Source organism: Littorina saxatilis, linkage group LG13 (genome assembly GCF_037325665.1).
Source record: "Littorina saxatilis isolate snail1 linkage group LG13, US_GU_Lsax_2.0, whole genome shotgun sequence".
Classification (NCBI taxonomy): Eukaryota; Metazoa; Mollusca; class Gastropoda; order Littorinimorpha; family Littorinidae; genus Littorina; species Littorina saxatilis.
The window spans coordinates 30,741,525-30,761,525 of NC_090257.1; the positions used below are offsets into that span (position 1 = coordinate 30,741,525).

General features: G+C 38.9%; 1 protein-coding gene across 4 annotated transcripts; it reads right to left on the reverse strand.

Moving 5' to 3' along the window:
- Positions 1–2,131: 2,131 nt before the first annotated feature.
- Positions 2,132–19,281, reverse strand: LOC138946001 (AP-1 complex subunit sigma-2-like). Of its 4 annotated transcripts, none has more exons than XM_070317541.1 (6): positions 19,027–19,281; positions 18,397–18,575; positions 16,791–16,899; positions 14,885–15,022; positions 10,915–10,965; positions 2,132–4,503 (listed from the first exon to the last, which is right to left on the reverse strand). In XM_070317541.1, the coding sequence occupies exons 1-5, from the start codon at positions 19,264–19,266 to the stop codon at positions 10,921–10,923; spliced, it is 711 nt and encodes a 236-aa protein (XP_070173642.1). In that variant the 5' UTR covers positions 19,267–19,281; the 3' UTR covers positions 2,132–4,503; positions 10,915–10,920. The 4 variants fall into 4 exon arrangements, with proteins under 4 accessions (XP_070173642.1, XP_070173643.1, XP_070173640.1 ...); XM_070317542.1 differs by having other exon boundaries at positions 10,882–10,965; XM_070317539.1 differs by lacking the exon at positions 10,915–10,965.
- Positions 19,282–20,001: the final 720 nt, after the last annotated feature.

Sequence of the window (20,001 nt, forward strand, 5' to 3'; positions counted from 1 at the left end):
CTTTCAGTCTCTCCGGGGGGGGGAGGGGGGGGGGGGGGGCTTCGTTGGACAATCAACGTAATCTCGTGTGGAAGAAAACGTCTGTCACACGACCAAGTCTGAATAGCAGGTAATGCAAACGAAAGTATCAATATGTTCCATCTGATTAGAATGTACTTTCATTGTGACGTCATAAACTATTACACTCAAGCCTGAGGAAACTTGTGCAATCATGGTGTTACATGTAGTTTTTTACATTTAAGTTTTGACTAAATGTTTTAACATAGAGGGGGAATCCAGACGACGGTCGTGGTGTCTGTGTGTCTGTGTGTGTGTGTGTGTCTGTGTGTGTGTAGAGTGATTCAGCGTAAACTACTGGACCGATCTTCATGAAACTTCATATGAGAGTTCTTGGGTATGATATCCCCAGATGTCTTTTTACATTTAGTCAAGTTTTGACTAAATGTTTTAACATAGAGGGGGAATCGAGACGAGGGTCGTGGTGTATGTGTGTGTGTGTGTGTGTGTCGCTGTCTGTCTGTGTGTGTGTGTAAAGCGATTCAGACTAAACTACTGGGCCGATCTTTATGAAATTTGACATGAGAGTTCCTGGGTATGATATCCCCGGACGGTTTTTTTCATTTTTTCGATAAATACCTTTGATGACGTCATATCCGGCTTTTTGTAAAAGTTGAGGCGGCACTGTCACACCCTCATTTTTCCATTAAATTTATTGAAATTTTGGCAAAGCAATCTTCGACGAAGGCCGGGGTTTGGTATTGCATTTCAGCTTGGTGGCTTAAAAACTAATGAGTGAGTTTGGTCATTAAAAATCGGAAACTTGTAATTAACATTATGTTTTTTAAACGAGCCAAAAACAATTTCATCTTATTCTTCGTCATTTTCAGATTCCAAAAACATATACATATGTTATATTTGGATTAAAAACAAGCTCTGAAAATTAAAAGTATAAAAATTATGATCAAAATTAAATTTCCGAAATCGTTTTAAAAACTATTTCATCTTATTCCTTGTCGGTTCCTGATTCCAAAAACATATAGATATGATATGTTTGGATTAAAAACACGCTCAGAAAGTTAAAACGAAGAGAGGTACAGTAAAGCGTGCTATGAAGCACAGCGCAATCGCTACCGCGCCAAACAGGCTCGTCACTTTCACTGCCTTTTGCACTAGCGGCGGACTACGTTCAGTTTCATTCTGTGAGTTCCACAGCTTGACTAAATGTAGTAATTTCGCCTTACGCGACTTGTTTTTCATTTTTTCGATAAATACCTTTGATGAGGTCATATCCGGCTTTTTGTAAAAGTTGAGGCGGCACTGTCACACCCTCATTTTTCAATCAAATTGATTGAAATTTTGGCCAAGCAATCTTCGACGAAGGCCGGACTTTGGTATTGCATTTCAGCTTGGAGGCTTAAAAATTAATTGATGACTTTGGTCATTAAAAATCTGAAAATTGTAATTAAAATTATTTTTTTATAAAACGATCCAAAATTACGTTCATCTTATTCTTCATCATTTTCTAATTCCAAAAACATATAAATATGTTATATTTGGATTAAAAACAAGCTCTGAAAATTAAAAATGTAAAAATTGATTAAAATAAAATTTCCGAAATCGATTTAAAAACAATTTCATCTTATTCCTTGTCGGTTCTTGATTCCAAAAACATATAGTTATGATATGTTTAGATTAAAAACACGCTCAGAAAGTTAAAACAAAGAGAGGTACAGAAAAGCGTGCTATGCAGCACAGCACAACCACTACCGCGCTAAACAGGCTCGTCAATTTCACTGCCTTTTGCAGGAGCGGCGGACTACGGTAATTGTGAAAAATTGCAGTGCGTTCAGTTTCATTCTGTGAGTTCCACAGCTTCACTAAATCTAGTAATTTCGCCTTACGCGACGTGTTCTGGTCTGCCTTTACTATATGAAATGAGTTGTGTGAGTGTGTGTGCATCCAAAGTTTATGAATGAGGTGTGTGTATATATACGTGTGTTTGTGTGTGTGTGTGTCTGCCTTTACTCTATTAAATGAGGTGTGTGTGTACACTACTTTAGAAAGATCAAATCATACATGTACCCACATTCATAGATAAGATAAGAACAAACAGAACAGACAATACCTTCAATGCATTTTTGTAACAAACTGTTTATTCGCGTACAAATTCTTAACTTGAATCTTTCGCATACAGAAAAATCCTAACATTGACAATTTTCGGAAATAACTCTGTCGGTTTTATATTAGTTGTTAAAGAGTGATTACTCTTGTTTTCATTGGGTCAAACTGTCCAACGTGACATTATAGGCTGGTCAATAATGATCGAGGGGTATGTCTGATACACGTGGATACGAAGCACGTGTGGAAAGCTTGCCTCACTAGAAACAAGAGTATTAACTCTTTCACAACCCATACAAAGCCGACAGTTATTTCTGGGGTGAGTCTATTCTCTTTTTCTTTGCACTTTCTATATCTGGGCAAAATGACGACTGGCAGTACATTGTACCTAAACAATGTGCATGAAAAACACCTTATTCACTCAAACTGATAAATTATTAAACTAAATTGAATCTCATGAAACATTAGAGGGCATAAATGGAAGCACAAGAAAAGCAAAATGGTAAGAATACAAGAATCTATGTGTAGTTCATGAAAACTCACGCACATACATCCACACTCAGCAGACACAAATATGACAACGGAAAAAAAAATCAGATGCACTTAAAATGTAGAAGTCAAAACGGGTATACACATATAAGTGTTCTTTTGATGCAGCACATTCCTTAACACAACTTTAAGTTATCAAAAATACCCAATTTCCGGTATGTGGTTCTTTCTGGAGATATAACATTACTGTGGTAAACCACATTTTCCATGTGTAAAAAGTTGATGTGGTTCTTTGTAGGAGTAAGATCATTTTTAAGTAAATAACGTTTTCCATACAAAAAAGTGCGCAAAACGAAAGTATACGTATCGTTCTTACTCACATGAGCACTTTTTTTTCTCTCTCTCTCTCTCTTTAGCGAGAATAAAAATAGGCACTTTCAAGATATGAGCAACGAAATTCTTAACTTAATATACAATCCAAGAATCAAAGAAGTGGTTTTTAAGTACACAACTGATCGTTCAATCAAATACTACCAAATGCATGAAGAAGAAGAAAGAAAGAAAAAAAAAAAACACCATTATTTGCAACTTTGGCAACATTAACTTGTCATGCGAGCTTAACACCTGACATACAAGAATTGCTGCATAAGCTGATAGCAATTTTAGCAAATTCTAAGCCACTTTGGAAAGACCATGAATTATATAAAAACACATCATCCGGCTGGGATTTGTATCACATAAAAAATATCACTGTCAGAAAGCATTGGAAAACACATCTATTACGACTTATTCAATTCACCGATCATACCAGGAATTACCAGAAGGCCAACAGTAAGCGACAAAAGGCACATGTAACAGTAATAAACAGATTCTTTTGTGTGGAATAAGTGCTCAGAATATCAACAAGAAATGCTTTCTTCAAATACCTGTCTTAACGATGCCAAACAAAAGATATATTTTTTGGTGAGTTGTGAACAAACCTGGCAATTACAGCTCTTTTTCCTTTTTCATCTTCATGACACAAGATTCAGCTGTCTCCGTGAAAAAATACATGGATAGAAATACATTTTACCAATCTAATATGACTACAGACTCAAAAAGGACATCATTATTTCCTTTCCTCCATCTGATTTTACTAATTTTGTTAAATTAACAGAAATTGTGGTTTGGCTAAAAAAATAAAAAAAAGTCAATATTTTAGCTGTGGTTTGACAAAAAAAAACAGGCATAAAATAATGACAATTCATGCCAACAAATTGTGTATCAAAAGAGACTGATCCTAATTTCCCAGCTTTAATGATGTGTCCGGTCTGCCTTAACAAACAGTGGTACCTGTAATGTTAGGTCACTCCTATGAGAGGACACCTTCAGAATCGACTTGTCCCTTGTCATTTGCAGATCGACACAAAACATTCAACATTTTACAATACAGCCGTTAGAAATGGGGCTTTGGTCATTTGCACTTTGGAAACAAAACATTTAGATTCAACTTACCATCCCTGTGTGGTTTGACAGATAAGCCTACAATTTTGGTGGTTTTAGATACATTTGGAAAAGTCAAACAAACCTGTTTAGTCTGATTTCTGCTTAAAGAAATAAAGAAAATAATACATTAGTTAACTGTTTTCTCTAAAAGCCGGGGAAGACGTGAGAATACAAACATGGCTGGAGTCTTCACAGTGTCCATCACAGCTTTACCATGTACATAATATATTCTCAGCAAATGGTGGGATTTTGAGCATGTAGCTGTGCAGGGAAAATATTCCCAAGTCTTGCGTGAGTGAAAGCCTTTGATGAATGTTCCCATGACAGATACACTGATGAGGATGACGACAATGACTAGCTCCCGACTGTGAATCCCATCTCCTCCAGAATGCTCTTTGGTTCGTCCGTGTCCTGAAGGAAACAGACAAATTAGAACAGAAGCCTAAGAATAGTTAAAGACAATGACAATGACAATTCTTTATTTTACAAGGGTAACAGAATGAGCATAAGGTATACTTTTTTGCAACTGGCCCTCGCCCTAAAGAGGGACTAATTTACTATTATAACTATTAAAAACTCATTACACGAATTAGTAAAAGACGTTGCATGTATGTACGTAATCAAAACATGTGTCATTGCAAAAGCTGTTGCTGGTGTGTGTGTGTGTTTTTTTTTTAGGGGGGGTTTGTATGATAAACAATGGCATGCTAGCAACAGCACTACAACTTTATTTATTTATCCAAATCTTTACTCAAACTTAATTCAGCATTATAGTGTTACACATGGCTAAAAACCTCCAATGATATGTGGGAAGAAGACGGAGCTCTTCAGAAAGCTGGCTTGATGTGCATGAGAAAGTAGTGCTTTTAGTTATGCGCTATAGAAATCTCCTTAATAAATAAATATATAAAGTTGCCAGCTGGGTGGGAACTTGAGCAGTGGGGTCGGATTGATAATTGAAAGATTAATTTGTGATTTCAACCAATCCAACCCTGCAGCTAGTTCCCAACCAGTTGGTAAGTTTATCATGCACATCGACCCTGGAGTCTTACAACCAAGACCAATGAGAAGATATTGTTATACAGAACACTTCTGGGAAAAGGTTTTGCATGACAGAGGACCTACACTGAACTGACCGTCTTTGTTTATGAATTCAAATGTAAGTAGTACTTGCAATTTATACTGTAACACTCAAAACTGAACATAAAATCTGCTCTTTGTGTGTGTGTGTGTGTTGTGTGTGTGTGTTGGATTTTCATTTTTTGACATAATTTCCTCCGTGTGTGACCGAGTGTTTGTTTGTCTGCATGTATATAGGTATGCCTGAGTCTGTTATTGTCAGTTTGGAGGAGTATAAATAGTTATGTTGGTTAATGTTTGTCAAGCTATTTCTTTTACATTGTTTCAGGAAGTGAATACATAAGGTGTGTCAAGTGTGTTTGCACCTGTGTTGTGTTATAATATGGGTGTGTTGTTAAATCGCTCTCATACACACCCACTCACACACCCTCTCTCTATTCCTTAACAAACACCACAGAAACTATACCCCCCTCTCCAAACCTTGCTTTCTTTTGAACTCTTTTTTCATTCCTGTCAAAGATGAATGCGAGTTATTTTGTACTGAAGTAACCGACTTGAAAGCTGGCCAAAAGGGAGTAGTCCAAAATGTTGTTTTTGTTTTTTAGCAACCTACCCCACGATCATTGTTCGAGTATAATTATGGTTATTCAAACAAACAAACAAAAACAGCAATTAAACCACAGGACATGAATTCCATCTTTGGCGAGTCATGTTAGCACATAAAATGCCTACTTTACTTGAACATTATTATAAGTATGTAACACCTCCCCTTCCCCCAAAATACAAGGCCTAAATATGTAAATTATCAGTGGATATTTCAGAATAAAACCAAGACACCTTTACATCTGACCATAACAGCCTGTACTGGTAAAACTGACTGGTAAGCAAAGAGATACAGACCAGAAGGAGATAATTGCGAATACATATTTCTTGAAATTTGCTTTCCTTGCAAGTTATGAGTAGGCAACATTTGGCAACAACGGTTAGTGCAAGCAACTACCAAGTCCTCATGCTGTAACAAGAAGGGCAAAGCCCATACGACTCACATGCTTGACCTTGACCTTTACATAACTAAACCTAGCAATGACATCATACACTAAGAACTGCTTTACACATTTTTCCTACCAAAATACATGTGACCTTGACTCAAGGTCATCCAAGATCATGCAACACAAAGCTGTTAATTCAAGACATAGGAAGTACAATGGTGCTTATTGGCTCTTTCTACCATGAGATATGGTCACTTTTAGTGGTTCACTACCTTATTTTGGTCACATTTCATAAGGGTCAAAGTGACCTTGACCTTGATCATATGTGACCAAATGTGTCTCATGATGAAAGCATAACATGTGCCCCACATAATTTTTAAGTTTGAAACAGTTATCTTCCATAGTTCAGGGTCAAGGTCACTTCAAAATATGTATACAATCCAACTTTGAAGAGCTCCTGTGACCTTGACCTTGAAGCAAGGTAAACCAAACTGGTGTCAAAAGATGGGGCTTACTTTGCCCTATATATCATATATAGGTGAGGTATTCAATCTCAAAAACTTCAGAGAAAATGGGAAAAATGTGAAAAATAGCTGTTTTTTAGACAACATTTATGGCCCCTGCGACCTTGACCTTGAAGCAAGGTCAAGATGCTACGTATGCTTTTTGGGGCCTTGTCATCATACACCATCTTGCCAAATTTGGTACTGATAAACTGAATAGTGTCCAAGAAATATCCAACGTTAAAGTTTTCCGGACGGACGGACGGACGGACGACTCGGGTGAGTACATAGACTCACTTTTGCTTCGCATGTGAGTCAAAAATGATTCTTGAGATTGTGATGATGAAATGACAGGAGTCCCTCAAAGATAGTCATAGACAAGATCATTATGTAGGGTTGTCTGAATGAACACTTGAGAGTTGTATAAAAGATGTTTAGGAGTGTCCTGAGCGTGCACTTTCTTCACTGTATCACAATAAAACTCAAAACTTAAACAAGATCCGATCCTCACATCAGATGGCACAGACAAAGGGGCACCTGTTTTGCAGACCAGTTCTCTATCATACTTGTAGTACGTTGTATCATCTCATTTCCTCAATTTGCTCTCCTCTTTGTTGTATTTATTGCTGTTAATTTTAACTTTCACACTTGCAGGAAATACCAAACTGTTAATATCCATTTGATTCATTAAGCTAAAAATTCCTTTCTGATGTTGAAATTTACGTGTTGTACACTTCTGCAAGGCAATAGAGTGGTTTTGGGCAATTCTTTGAATTTATCTCCTTTGTAAAATCATCACTGGGCATTTACAGGCAAGAGACCAAGGGTAGGAGTAGGACGGATGGTGGCGAGAGAGGTGAAGGGACGGGGAATGTTTACAGTACCGTGAGCCGGGCTGTGAGCAGTGCCCGCCAATGTTTAGCTCAGGCACCGTCCCGGCAGACGCGCCTTAGTTCTACGCAGGAAAATGCACCGCGCTATTCTGGTCATCTGGCCAACTGTCGTCCTTATCTCTAAGGCAGACTGATACCAAGAGGTGGAAGTTACACCCGCCTTCAGGCTCAGGCAATTTCAAACGCTCGACTCAAGACTATATATTTTTGATCGACTGTCAGAGAAACTCTTCTACATGTATGTGGATTTTAGAGCTTCTCCTTTGATCCTGTCTTAAAATTCACCAACATCAACTTTCCTTTTGGTCTGGTTCTAGTGGTGCATTTTGATAAGTTGTCTTACAAATCAAAAATGAAAAAGAAAACACAACACAGACTCATTTAGTTTGTTTTCATTTTTATTATGCATGAAAGCATATTTGTTCATGATTACAGAATCAGACGCTTCAAGTCTTTACTTTACATTCAAAACAAAAAACATGAGATTATGTAAAAAGGCAAAACACTGAAGCAGAACAGAAATTAAAAAAACGCAAGTTAATAGGAAGTGATTTTAACAGAGTTACTGTCATGACTCTACAAGATATACATTCTTTTTTTCGTGATGAGAAAAAGAAATACAACTTCCTCAACGTGAAGACACAAAACTTTAACAAAATTTAAAAATAAAACAACCATATGATATTCACCAAAATACTTAGGTATATGAATAGCGAGATCCTTCTTTCTTGTCTGTCATGTTTCCTTTAAGTGAACAAAAAGTTTCAGGTACTCTGACACAGCAGTTAAGAAAATGCACATTATTTACATGACATTGTCATGATATTAACATTTTAAACTGAGACAAATCTAGCTGCATCATCTTTCGTTTGTTGAGAACTTTCCAATAAGACTTTTCATTTTGTTTCCTGTCCAGATTTACTTCATACACGTAAGGCCTAAAAAAAAAATAGGTGTGGTTACGGTAACCCGACCTACCCTATTTTTAGGGGCCGACCCTATAACTTTTTATTACATTTGTCAAAAAAAAAAAAAAAAAAAAAAAAAAACGAGTGCAAAAAACGCAATGAAAGCGAAAGCGCCCGTGTCGCACACTTATTTCCCTGTCAAGTACCGTAAAAGTCGACCTATAAGCCGCGACTTTTTTCTAATGAACAGACCCCTGCGGCTTATAACCCAGTGCAGAATAAGTAGGAATTTCTTCTTTTTTCTGAAATTTTGTTAAAAATCAGGGGGTGCGGCTTGTATTCAGGTGCGTCTTATAGGCCAACTTTTACGGTAGGTTTAATTTGTACACATTAGAAAAAAAAGTTAAAAAAAAAAAAAGTGATTGCCTACCTACCTACCCTATTTTTTTTGGCTATGTTACCGTAACCACACCTATTTTTTTTTTTGGCCTAACTGGATTTCAAGTGAATATTCCTATTTCTTCAAATGAACAAAAGACAGCAAATTTAGATGCAGTCTTAATATTTCACATATTGGAATGACAAACAATTAAATCTGAGCTTTGTTAAAAATAAAAGCATACATTTAGGATCATTTTCTACATGTTAAAAGGTGGGAGCATATAAAGCTAATCTCAGAGTATGAAGTCTTGAAAAAAAATAATATGAGCAAGTAAGAAAAGTATTGCCAGAGCCCAAATAACATTAGTTTTATTTCAACAACTTCTGTGAACTATCTGACACAGCCATGAAACGTACTGCAACACAACTGTGCAACTAAGATGGCAGAGTAATTGGCTAAAATACGTTTCGGCCTAGTTTAAATGGAACTAACAGACTAGCAGAATGTTCACAATTAACTGTACACATGTGAGTTCAGGACCAATCACAATATAAGGTCATGGATGCACCAGTTGATATACATGAGATAAAATTTCACTTTGAAGCACAACCAAGAAACTCAAAAGGAGACAAAAAGAGAATGATATAACACCAAGTCATGGAATGTTCTGTTTTGTCATGCAGAGACAAAAAGCTGAGATAAAAAAAAATAGCTTTTTACAATGGCATTCAGCATTTTGTTTGCACAAGCACAACAATTATTTTCTCTGGATTTTATCCGTGACATGCAGAAGGGGAGGCTGATTGGTCGCAAGTGCCCCTTAGCCTAAGCCATGATCCTCGAAGAAACCCTGGGGAGTCTCCTCCTGAAGGACAGAGTGGACAGAGAGAAAGGTCAAGGTTGGTCAACTTGGTCAAGGTCAACTTGAAATTATACCTTTGGTCAAGGTCAACTTGAAATTATACCTAACAATGAATCCATACTTCAACCGCTTTCAGATAACGTAAAGAAAGGCCACCTGAACGAAAGAGAAAACAAAACAAAACCACGCAAAAGCAAAATGAAAATTGGCAAAAGCACCTCAAACAAATTAATTCAGTTATGATTCCTTTCCAAACTGCATAATAATTCCCTGTTATGGTCATACTTTTAACTACAGCAATGTGCCTATATATAAATCATTAAGTGATTTGTTTTGAAGTAAGTATGCAGCGCACAATTATTCCGTGAACAGTTTCAACTGACTTATACATGTGGCACAGACAGAAGACTTTGACCTAGAGCTCCCAGATGTACTGAATGAGAAAAACACCTTTTTTACACTGAATGAGAAAAACACCTTTTTTACACTGATTTCGATCAGCACAATTAAACAAATGGAACATCAAAACCCCAGGACATGTTGACTCCACTCAGAATTCACAGGACAGATACTGAGAGAGGAAGCTTTGGCCACAAGTGCCTTGAGAAACGACACCCATAAGATCCACAACAGGAAAGTACAACAGAAAGGAGAGCATGAACTTTAAATGGAATAGTTTCACTGTGAGGACGTAAAACAACATTTATCATCACTTTAAATGAGCAGCCATGAAAGTCCAAAAAATGGTGCACTAGCCTTTGGCTTGTGATTCTGAATATTTACTAGCCAAACCAACAATTTGTTTCAGCAACTGCGAGAGTAGATGAACATTTCTAATCGCCAGTTACATGTTTCTACTTGCCATGGCGAGTAAAATACTCGCCACTTTCAGGGCTGATGAGCAGATGGAACAATTAAGAGACGCATGAGTGACTGGACTTATCAGCAGCTTAGTTGGTAGCAAAGTTAGTAAAATGAATACAAACAGATGATTCTACACTGAATCAGGTCCTGCTTCCAAGTATTATAAATAGCATGGCAAATATTATTGAGACGTTTTAAAGCCTTAGCAATATATACTGCATGCTGCTCAATAGAGTTTAAGCTGATATACCGGGTTGAATAAACAGAATAAATGAGTGTGCATCACAGAAAGTTAGAGTCTAGTCTACCTGCCTGTGTCTCCAGTGATAACAGACAATTACCAGTTTCTATGTTAATCCATACTCTCTTAGAGTTGAGTCTAGGAGTTCATCCTTGAATAGAAAATAAAGGCAATATGTCAGTTTTGTAACTACTTTAATCAGTAGATTGTTCTTTATAATTCACTTTTGGAAGAAACAGCTGCAGCTTCATACTAAACCTGCTCACGAAAGATATATATGTGTACTGTACACTAGCTGAAATAAAAATCAACACGTAATCCACACACTCAGTCACACACATGATCCTACTGCTGCATAAAACCAAATCCTCTTCCCTTCTCTCTTTGACACAAACACTGACATGTATACATGCACATACTGCACACAATGAGAAAGCTGCAAAACAGACAGAATTATATTTATAATGACACTGAACAAGAAGGAAGAGTTGACTGAACACAGTTCTGTATACTCATGAGCAGATAATAATTAAACCAGTTGGATCTTTTCCAATGTAAAGCACAATACAGTGGAACCCCACTTTTAAGACCCCCCCAATTTAAGACTCCCTCCCTGGGACAGGATGATCTTCCTTAACCCAGTGTGAGATTTTCAGTGGGACGACCACCCCCAACCCAGCGCGTCCCCGGGTGGCGGATAGGGGAACGGTCTTCAGATATGGAGATCAGCCGCTTGTGGCCGCGGACCAAACTGGCGGTGTTTCCTACCAGGGCGGAGTTGGGTAGCAGGCGGCACTGCTACCCCCTTTGAAATGCTCCATCGTCCATTGACGGGACTTATCTAATGCGATTAAGGGCGCATTAAAACCCTAGCTCCGGGTGGGATCCCGGCAAATCCTCCCCCCCCCCCCCCCCCTGTGCTCTCAGGGTAGGACGTACGGGCCATGAGCTAAGGGTGAGGTAACCCCGACAGAAAACCCCGAATGCTGAAGACGGAGGACCCGGGCAGCACGGCGCATTCTAACAAACCACGGGTACACGCGCTTACGCAAATGATGACACAATCAACCAGCACAGATATAAGAGCTGCGAACGTCAAGAAGAAGAAGAAGACTCCCTCCTTTCTAAAACCTTGGATTTTTTTTAGACTTTCTGTTCTTAACCTCTGTAAAATTACCCCCGTTTTAAGACTACCTCCTTTTTAAGACCCGATTTCCTCAGATTTAGGAGGTCTTAAATGGGGGGGGGGTCCCACTGTAGCAAAGAAGGAAGTTACTTTCCTTTGAAGTAATTACTCCCCCTGTAATCATGTATCGTAAGCTTCAATCTATGTTCTGATATTTTGATATCACTCTGAGTAATTTAGCTGACCAAATAATCCACTAGGTAAATTCAGTCCTCTACTTCTCTTTTACTTGTATTCCCAATCCCATCTGGTATTTACAGGACAGGAAAGTCTTCTTCTTTGTTCATGAGCTGAAACTCCCACGTTCACTCGTGTTTTTGCACGAGTGGAATTTTACGTGTATGACCATTTTTGCCCCGCCAATTAGGCAGCCATACGCCGCTCTCGGAGGAAGCATGCTGGGTATTTTCGTGTTTCTATAACCCACCGAACTCTGACATGGATTACAGGATCTTTTCCGTGCGCACTTGGTCTTGTGCTTGCGTGTACACACGAAGGGGGATAAGCCACTAGCAGGTCTGCACATAAGTTGACCTGGGAGATCGGAAAAATCTCCACACTTAACCCACCAAGCGGCCGCGGCTTCGAACCCTCGACCTTCCGATTAAGTGGCCGACGTCTTACCACCCCGCCACAGCGCCCGTCGACAGGAAAGTCAAAAACAAACAAACAAGAAAGATAAACCCACATAACTTGCCAAGAAAAGATCACAGATCAAAATCAAAAGAAAACAAGAATGTACTGACACTGACAGCAGGGATGTTGCCACAAATTCATACCTATAGGACCTTCGGCATCAATAGGACATTTGACTGTTTTCAGACGTTTTAATAGGACATCATAATTTTGTGCAAAACACAAAATCATGATCACACACGTACACACATATCAATATATGCACCAACATTGTGTGCGTATATTGTTTTATCACTTTTGTTTCAAACAGGACACACACAAAAAAGAAACAAACAAACTAAAAAGCAACCAAAAACTTCAGCACTCTTACTTTGATTGGCACACAAACTGCATGATTTCCTGATAGAGCTTTTTCTTGACATATTCGACAAAACAGTTAACCTATATAGATGGTCTCTTTGCTGTCAAATTCTAACCAACTAGTACTAAACAGGGTCAACATGAATAGTTAACCTTATTAAAAGACCGTCTGTGCGAATGTCCTGTTGTACCGACACGTACATCTTCAAGTCACGAAACTTTACTTTCCGTGATTGTGGAGGTTTCAGCGGCGACACTATCATTGGCATGGGTGCAACCTGGAAAATTCCAAAAACCGGCAAAAGTTGGGGTCCAGCTTTTTTAGTATTTAAAATGCCAAAAACAACCTCTCCTGGAACAAAAACATTGGCAGCCGATGAAACCCAAAACCGGCTGCCGGCGTGTAGCCGGCAGAGTTGCACCCAAGCATTGGCGCTGTCATTTTCTGGAATTATGCTATTGCTAGCTGTGTTTTCCCATGTTCTTCTTGGCCCTAACGTAGCACACGATGCCGTTGAAACGCCAAACGTGTTCAGCTTTTTTGTTTGTTTGGCAGGCTTTAGCTTTTTTCAGTGGCATAATTCAGTGCCGTGCGCTTCAACTCTAACCGAAAGCAAATTAAAGCATACGCGAGCCTTGGTCAGTTGAAGTTGTCTCCCGTACTCCTAACTTTAGTCTGCTGTCAGAAGACGGGTGTACGCAAACAGCTCATACCGCAAACGGTTCGGAAAACGCCACATCTGCACTGCACAACTTCAGTGCACCTGTACGCGAGAGCGTTCGGTCACTTTTTGAAGATTTTTATTATGAAAGGAAAATTATCAAATAACGCGCTGTCCGAAGGAATGGAGTTCTTATCGGACAATGACCGCGCTCAGTTGAAAACGATAAGACATCTGACCGCTATGCGGCTAAGTGAATCGGACATTTGAGCCTTTTAATCGGTCTATGCCCGATGTCCGACGCCTAACAACATCCCTGTGACAGAGAAAAAAAGAGAGAGACACACACACACCCAGAGAGAAAAGATAAAACATTAATAAGGCATTAAGCTAACTAGATAATTATATAATTGTTAGATATAAAAACAATTCTTCAACAGGATAGAAATTAAATACTACTACATGTGGACAACTAATCTTCGCAATTGATTAAACAGCTACAGATCTACTCTATACTGAAAGCCATGCCAAAAACATCTACTGGGAATTAGCAACTGAAGCGGAATGGGATAAAAAGCAAGCTGCTGGTGAGATGAATGCAGAAGCTTTAATAAAATTGGCTCTATATTCAACTCAAGGTATCTTGGTCAAGCAATCTTTCATGAAGTCCACACCATGGGATTGTATTTCAGCTTGTAAGCTTAAAAGTTAATTAATTAATTTGCTCATTAAAGTTGTCATTAAAATCAAATTTTCAGAAGCAGATAAAAAATAATTGCATTGACATTGTATTCCTTATCTTCTCCTGAATTCAAAAATATATTGATATGTCATGTTTACTCTAAAAATGTGCTCTGAATGAAAGGAAATAGGTTCAGTAAGTACTACGGTCGCATGCTTTGCGGAGACGAGCGTGACCTGGCTTGGTCTTTGAGTATGGTTAGCCCAAACTATCTAAATGTAGTCTCGGCGATGACTGGTTTATTGTGTTGACCTTCTAGTTTGATACCAACTGACTTAATGTTTTTATATCGCCTTTTTTAAAAATTTTTATAAAGCAAGCTTGATCCCCGTACATACATGTATGATCACACACACTTGCAAAAACGTAGGATACAGGGGCTCAGTAACACACACATATATCGACACACTCACACATAACAAACACATCCACAAGAAAACAGACACACAAAAACTGCTGTGAAGCAAACAAAAAGCAGACCAACCTCTTGCAAGAGATCCTGAGCGGCGATGGCCTTGAGGACGTTCTTCTTGCTGGTCTCCTGCACCTCCCCGCCCAACATGAACTCGTCCAGCATAAAGTACGCCTTCTCAAAGTTAAAGATGATGTCTAGCTCACAAACCTGGTCAACAAAAATGCAAATATGTAAGGATAAGATTTCATATACAGTTTGTTTGTTCGTTCATGGGCTGAAACTCCCACGGCTTTTATGTGTATGACCGTTTTTACCCCGCCATTTAGGCAGCCATACGCCGCTTTCGGAGGAAGCATGCTGGGTATTTTCGTGATTCTATAACCCACCGAACTCTGACATGGATTACAGGATCTTTTTCGTGCGCACTTGGTCTTGTGCTTGCGTGTACACACGGGGGTGTTCGGACACCGAGGACAGTCTGCACACAAAGTTGACTCTGAGAAATAAATCTCTCGCCGAACGTGGGGACGAACTCACGCTGACAGCGGCCAACCGGATACAAATCCAGCGCGCTACCGACTGAGCTACATCCCCGCCCATCATATATACAGTGAAACCCACCTTTTCAGACCCCCCAGTTTAAGACTCCCTCCTTATTAAGACCCGATTCTGTCAGATTTTTGGAGGTCATAAAAGGACAGTTCCACTGTAGTCCTGTGAGGTTACCCTCATGAAAATTCGGGCTGCTTTCTCGCTGGGGAAAGCAAGCTGCCATGCAGTATACAGCGCTACCCATTTTTGTTCCTTTTCCTGCATGCATGTATTCATGTTTCCAAGCCCTGAGACTTTCGCTGTGAACTTGGGTTCTTTATCATGCGCATGCGTGCACAAGGGGGTGTTTGAACACCGAGGAGAGTCTGCACAAAGTTGACTCTGGAAAATAAATCGAACCCACGCTGATAGTGACAACGGGTTTTGAAGCCAGCGCCGCTACCGATTGAGCTATTTGCCCGTCCCAGAGAGCTCTTCTGACAGAACAATTTTTTGAACGCCAGGAAATTTGGACCTATAGGCATCCATCAGAGTATTTTCAGTCTAGGTCCAACTGACCTATTGTCCAGACTCAGTCTGGGAAGAACAAGGAATTTTATTTAAGTTTTACCAGAAAAAAGGCCCTGAATTTGATGAATTATCATCCTTAAACATTGCCGAAAACGGCGTATGGCTGCCTAAATGGCGGGGTACAAAACGGTCATACACGTAAAATTCCACTCGTGCAAAAAACACGAGTGTACATGGGAGTTTCAGCCCACGAACCCAGAAGAAGAAGTTGACAAACCCAAGCATCTTAAGACTACATTTTATAATAAACTATAATGATTATAGGCCCAAACAAAACAAAATGTTGGTTCAGGGTAACCCGACTAACCCTATTTTTTCCAGCCGACCCTAAAACGTATATTTTCATTTCTTAAAAACAAAATTAAAGAAAACCCTTTTGGCACATTTTGCGCACCATACCGAGACTAGGGAAGTAACCTCCTTTGAACTGGACATCACACGTATACATTTCATTATTTTTTTTTTTTTTTTTAAAAAGCCTACCTACCGACTCTATTAATTTTGGTCACTTTACCCTAAACAAACTTTTGTTGTTGTTGCCTTAAACAAGCCAATCAAATAAGACCTCTTTTCCAAAGTGAAAGCTCTGACGTCAAAAGTGAGAAGTGGAAAAAGACATCATACTGCGAATAATGGCGTTACATAAACATTCTCTCACTTATTCTGTATACATGTCTCTCTGGTACTGAAAAAGAATTACTTGAACAATTTTATCTTGGTGACTTCGTTATCTCAGCAGGAGAAAATTACTGGTAAGGTCACCGCTACGCTATACAAGCAAATATGTATCATAATATATCATAAAGTACATCCAACAAAATAATAATTTTCAAGAAAAAAGCTGTTGACTTACACTTCCAAAATATTTGTCGAGCAACTCCACATAGCGGTGGATGATTTCTAGTGTGAGAAGTTCATTGTCATCTGGTTCAACCGCACAGCAAAAGTACAGACTAGCATATCTGGGAAAGAAGATAACAAATGATGAGCTTTGTTAACAGTAACACGTGGGAATGTACAATATAATGAATACGCACGGTTATCCTGGATGCTCAGGTGAGAGCTTTCTTCCTCATTAGACTGCAATTTATAACCTGTTGAAAACACTCTGTCAGTGTCACAAAGCAAACCAATCAGTGAATCACAATTCACACTCACTTTCCAGATGGAATGAATTGAACAGAAACTATTTTTTACTGATCATGCATGATTTACGGTTTACAATCATGAATTGATCATTTGAATGAAAAGCCATGCCACCGTTTTAAAATGCAAACACTGGATACAGTCTTTCGTTTTACCCGCAGAGCGTATTAGACATGCACTCACCAGCACACATCTCTTCTTTTTATCATACGCACTGGCTATACGCACTCAGAGTGTACTTAGGCGTTAACTTCCGGTCTCGAAGCGAATTTGCCATTTGACACCACTTTGTGATAGGAACGCAGAGCAGTTGATTATAAGAGTACAAAGAAACGAAAACAATCTGATGCTGCACGGCCTTTGCTGTAAGTGTAACGTAGATTACATTTTAGGGGTGTACTTAAAAGACCAGACACTGAACCGCATCAACACTCCGAGCGTCAATCGACGCCATTTTGCAAATGAACGCTTCACTTTCGAATCACGGTATCCAAGTACGCTGGGAACAAACAAAGACAAAAACAAACACACGAAATTGATGCTTCACGGCAGTTTATTGTCGAAGTTTGGAACACATTTACAGTGTGTATCGACCTAGAAACGGTTTTTTACTATGTGAATGACTACATTATATGCCAACCCTCGACACTCTGAAAAATAGATAGCGGAAGTCCAAATTACGTCAAACTGATTTTGAGACAATGCCAAAAGGTGACGTTTTCATGTCAGTATGTCCCAAATGACATCACCAGTACATTTTTCATTCTATCTAATCTGTTTTCGTTCTATTTTTTCTAATAACATGCGTTAACAATTGATTGCCAACTGGAATGGAAGAGCACAAAAAGTGTAACTTGATATGTAGTTTCTCTAGAGGGAAAAACATCTTCCACTTTCATGTCAGTGTGTCCCATGCAACATACATTTGCCAAACAGCTATTGCAAGTAGATTATTTGTTAGTGGTATAGAAAATACTGATCAACAATTAAAGTCAGTTTTCACATTCATTTTCTACCTATTTCTTATTTGTTTATTCTTTTGGCATGGTCACATTTCAGCAATCGTGTGTCATTCGGGACAGTGGACATGACACCTAACCTTTTGTCACAGTCTCTTTTTCATTGGCTACTTCCTAAAGACTTAATGTTAGGAGGAATTTCATTGGCTACAGATTTGTAACAGACCCATCGATCCTGTATACACTCGGAGTGCGTATAGCTTTTGCCTTCATCATATTTCTCAATCTCATGCAGTGAAAATATGACAATATAATATTGATTTTAAATGTAACTGTGGAAAAATAAATGATTACCTTTTGTAAACAACTTTAACTTCCTTCCACTCCAGGAAACTGCACATCTTTGGCTTGCGTGAGAGGACCATTGTGACCAGTTCCCTGACGATTTTCTTCTTCGTCTTGTCTGGGTATGCCATGTACCATTTCTGAAGCCGCAGCTTGCCTTGTCGGCTAAAGAGTAGCATAAACTGCATCTGAAACACACATAAAATATGCATACATGTTTATCTAGGACATAATCATTTCAGCACAGGAAATTATCGTAGCAGCGCATCCTCACACTCTGTTTTCTCTTCTTTCTCACTCTCAGTCGCAGTAGCCAGTAGGGCTACCTCATCAAACCCTTCTTTTTCCTGCTAAATCTGACCTTCAAATACCTTAATTCTAGCCTCCGGTGTTCTTAACAAAGCCACCGGTTCGTCGCGGAGCATTTAAATGTTCCTGTCCCAAACTGATTTTATGATTTGAACATCCCTAGCACGATCACCGACTATGGTAGAGGGGCGTTTGGCACTATAGCAGACGCCATGCGAACCGGCCATCATCATTGGCCCACAAAACCTCGATTTACAAAGAAACTTACGTTCATTTGGCTTTAAACATACTTCTACCGATTTAAAAACATAAAAAACTAAAACCTCTTACCATCTTGTTGGTTTTAGGAGGTGCAGCAAAGCTCAAATAGTTGTAAGATCGTCTCAATTTGTCATGGCAAATGACACTGGCCACCTCATAAGCATTTCCTGTGTGTGCTTCGTCATCAACACTTGTGTCCAAGGGAGATAATGCTGATGAAAGTATATCGTCTGAGCCATCGGGGATCGCGTTTTTCTCGACCCCCTCTCTCTTTTCATTCACCACAAAAGAAAACACAAAAAAATACATTAGCAAGAGAACTTTTATAACTTTCGAGGTACTCGTCTGCAAATCAAAATGATCTTTCTATCCTTTGTTTCCTGTTCTCTAGTGGACATGCAGTTGAAACAACAGCACAAATCACAGGCGCATGAATGCATTAATTGTGTGTCCCGTGTTCTGCAGCTTTTTTCCTGTGACTGTGGTGCTAAGCACATCAAAGTCAGAGCTGCTTGGTCTTTCACAGCATTTGAATGACATGTTTTAATGCATTAACAGTGATCTTAAGCTATACCTTTTTTGTGCTGTAATTTTACCAGTCTTCCAGATTATTTTCATTTTCACTTTCTATGACATCCTAAAATTACCAACTGACCCACAATCATTCACACACACTCACAGAGACAAACACAAACACACACAAAAGCATAAAAATCAGCTTGTCTGCATTGTCTTAATTGGCTCTTTTTGTCTTCTCCTGTTCAGTACGCCTGTTTTGAGTCTGTATTGCTACAGAACTTAATTGTTATATTTAGCACCTGCATTGGCCATGAGTATAACCTTTCTTTTTCGTCTGCATGGAGCTTGTTTTCATATTGTGTGGAAATGGCCGATTCATTGTTGCTCTTGTAACTGTTACATGTACTATTGAACAGGCATTACGTTGAAATTACCCATGTGAATAATATTTTCTGTACTGTGAATCTTTCATAGGTGTCAAAATTAAACAAGTCATTGCGTACAAAAAAAACCTGCACACTTGCA

Bases quoted from the DNA above. Each gene is read 5' to 3' on its own strand.
- LOC138946001 (XM_070317539.1), bottom strand. From the start codon at position 19,266: ATGTATTTTTTTGTGTTTTCTTTTGTGGTGAATGAAAAGAGAGAGGGG. The intron at 18,576-19,026 runs GTAAGAGGTTTT...TGTGTGTTTCAG, and splicing joins CTCCTAAAACCAACAAGATG to ATGCAGTTTATGCTACTCTT. The intron at 4,504-14,884 runs GTTGGTCTGCTT...TGTTTCCTTCAG, and splicing joins CTCAGGATCTCTTGCAAGAG to GACACGGACGAACCAAAGAG.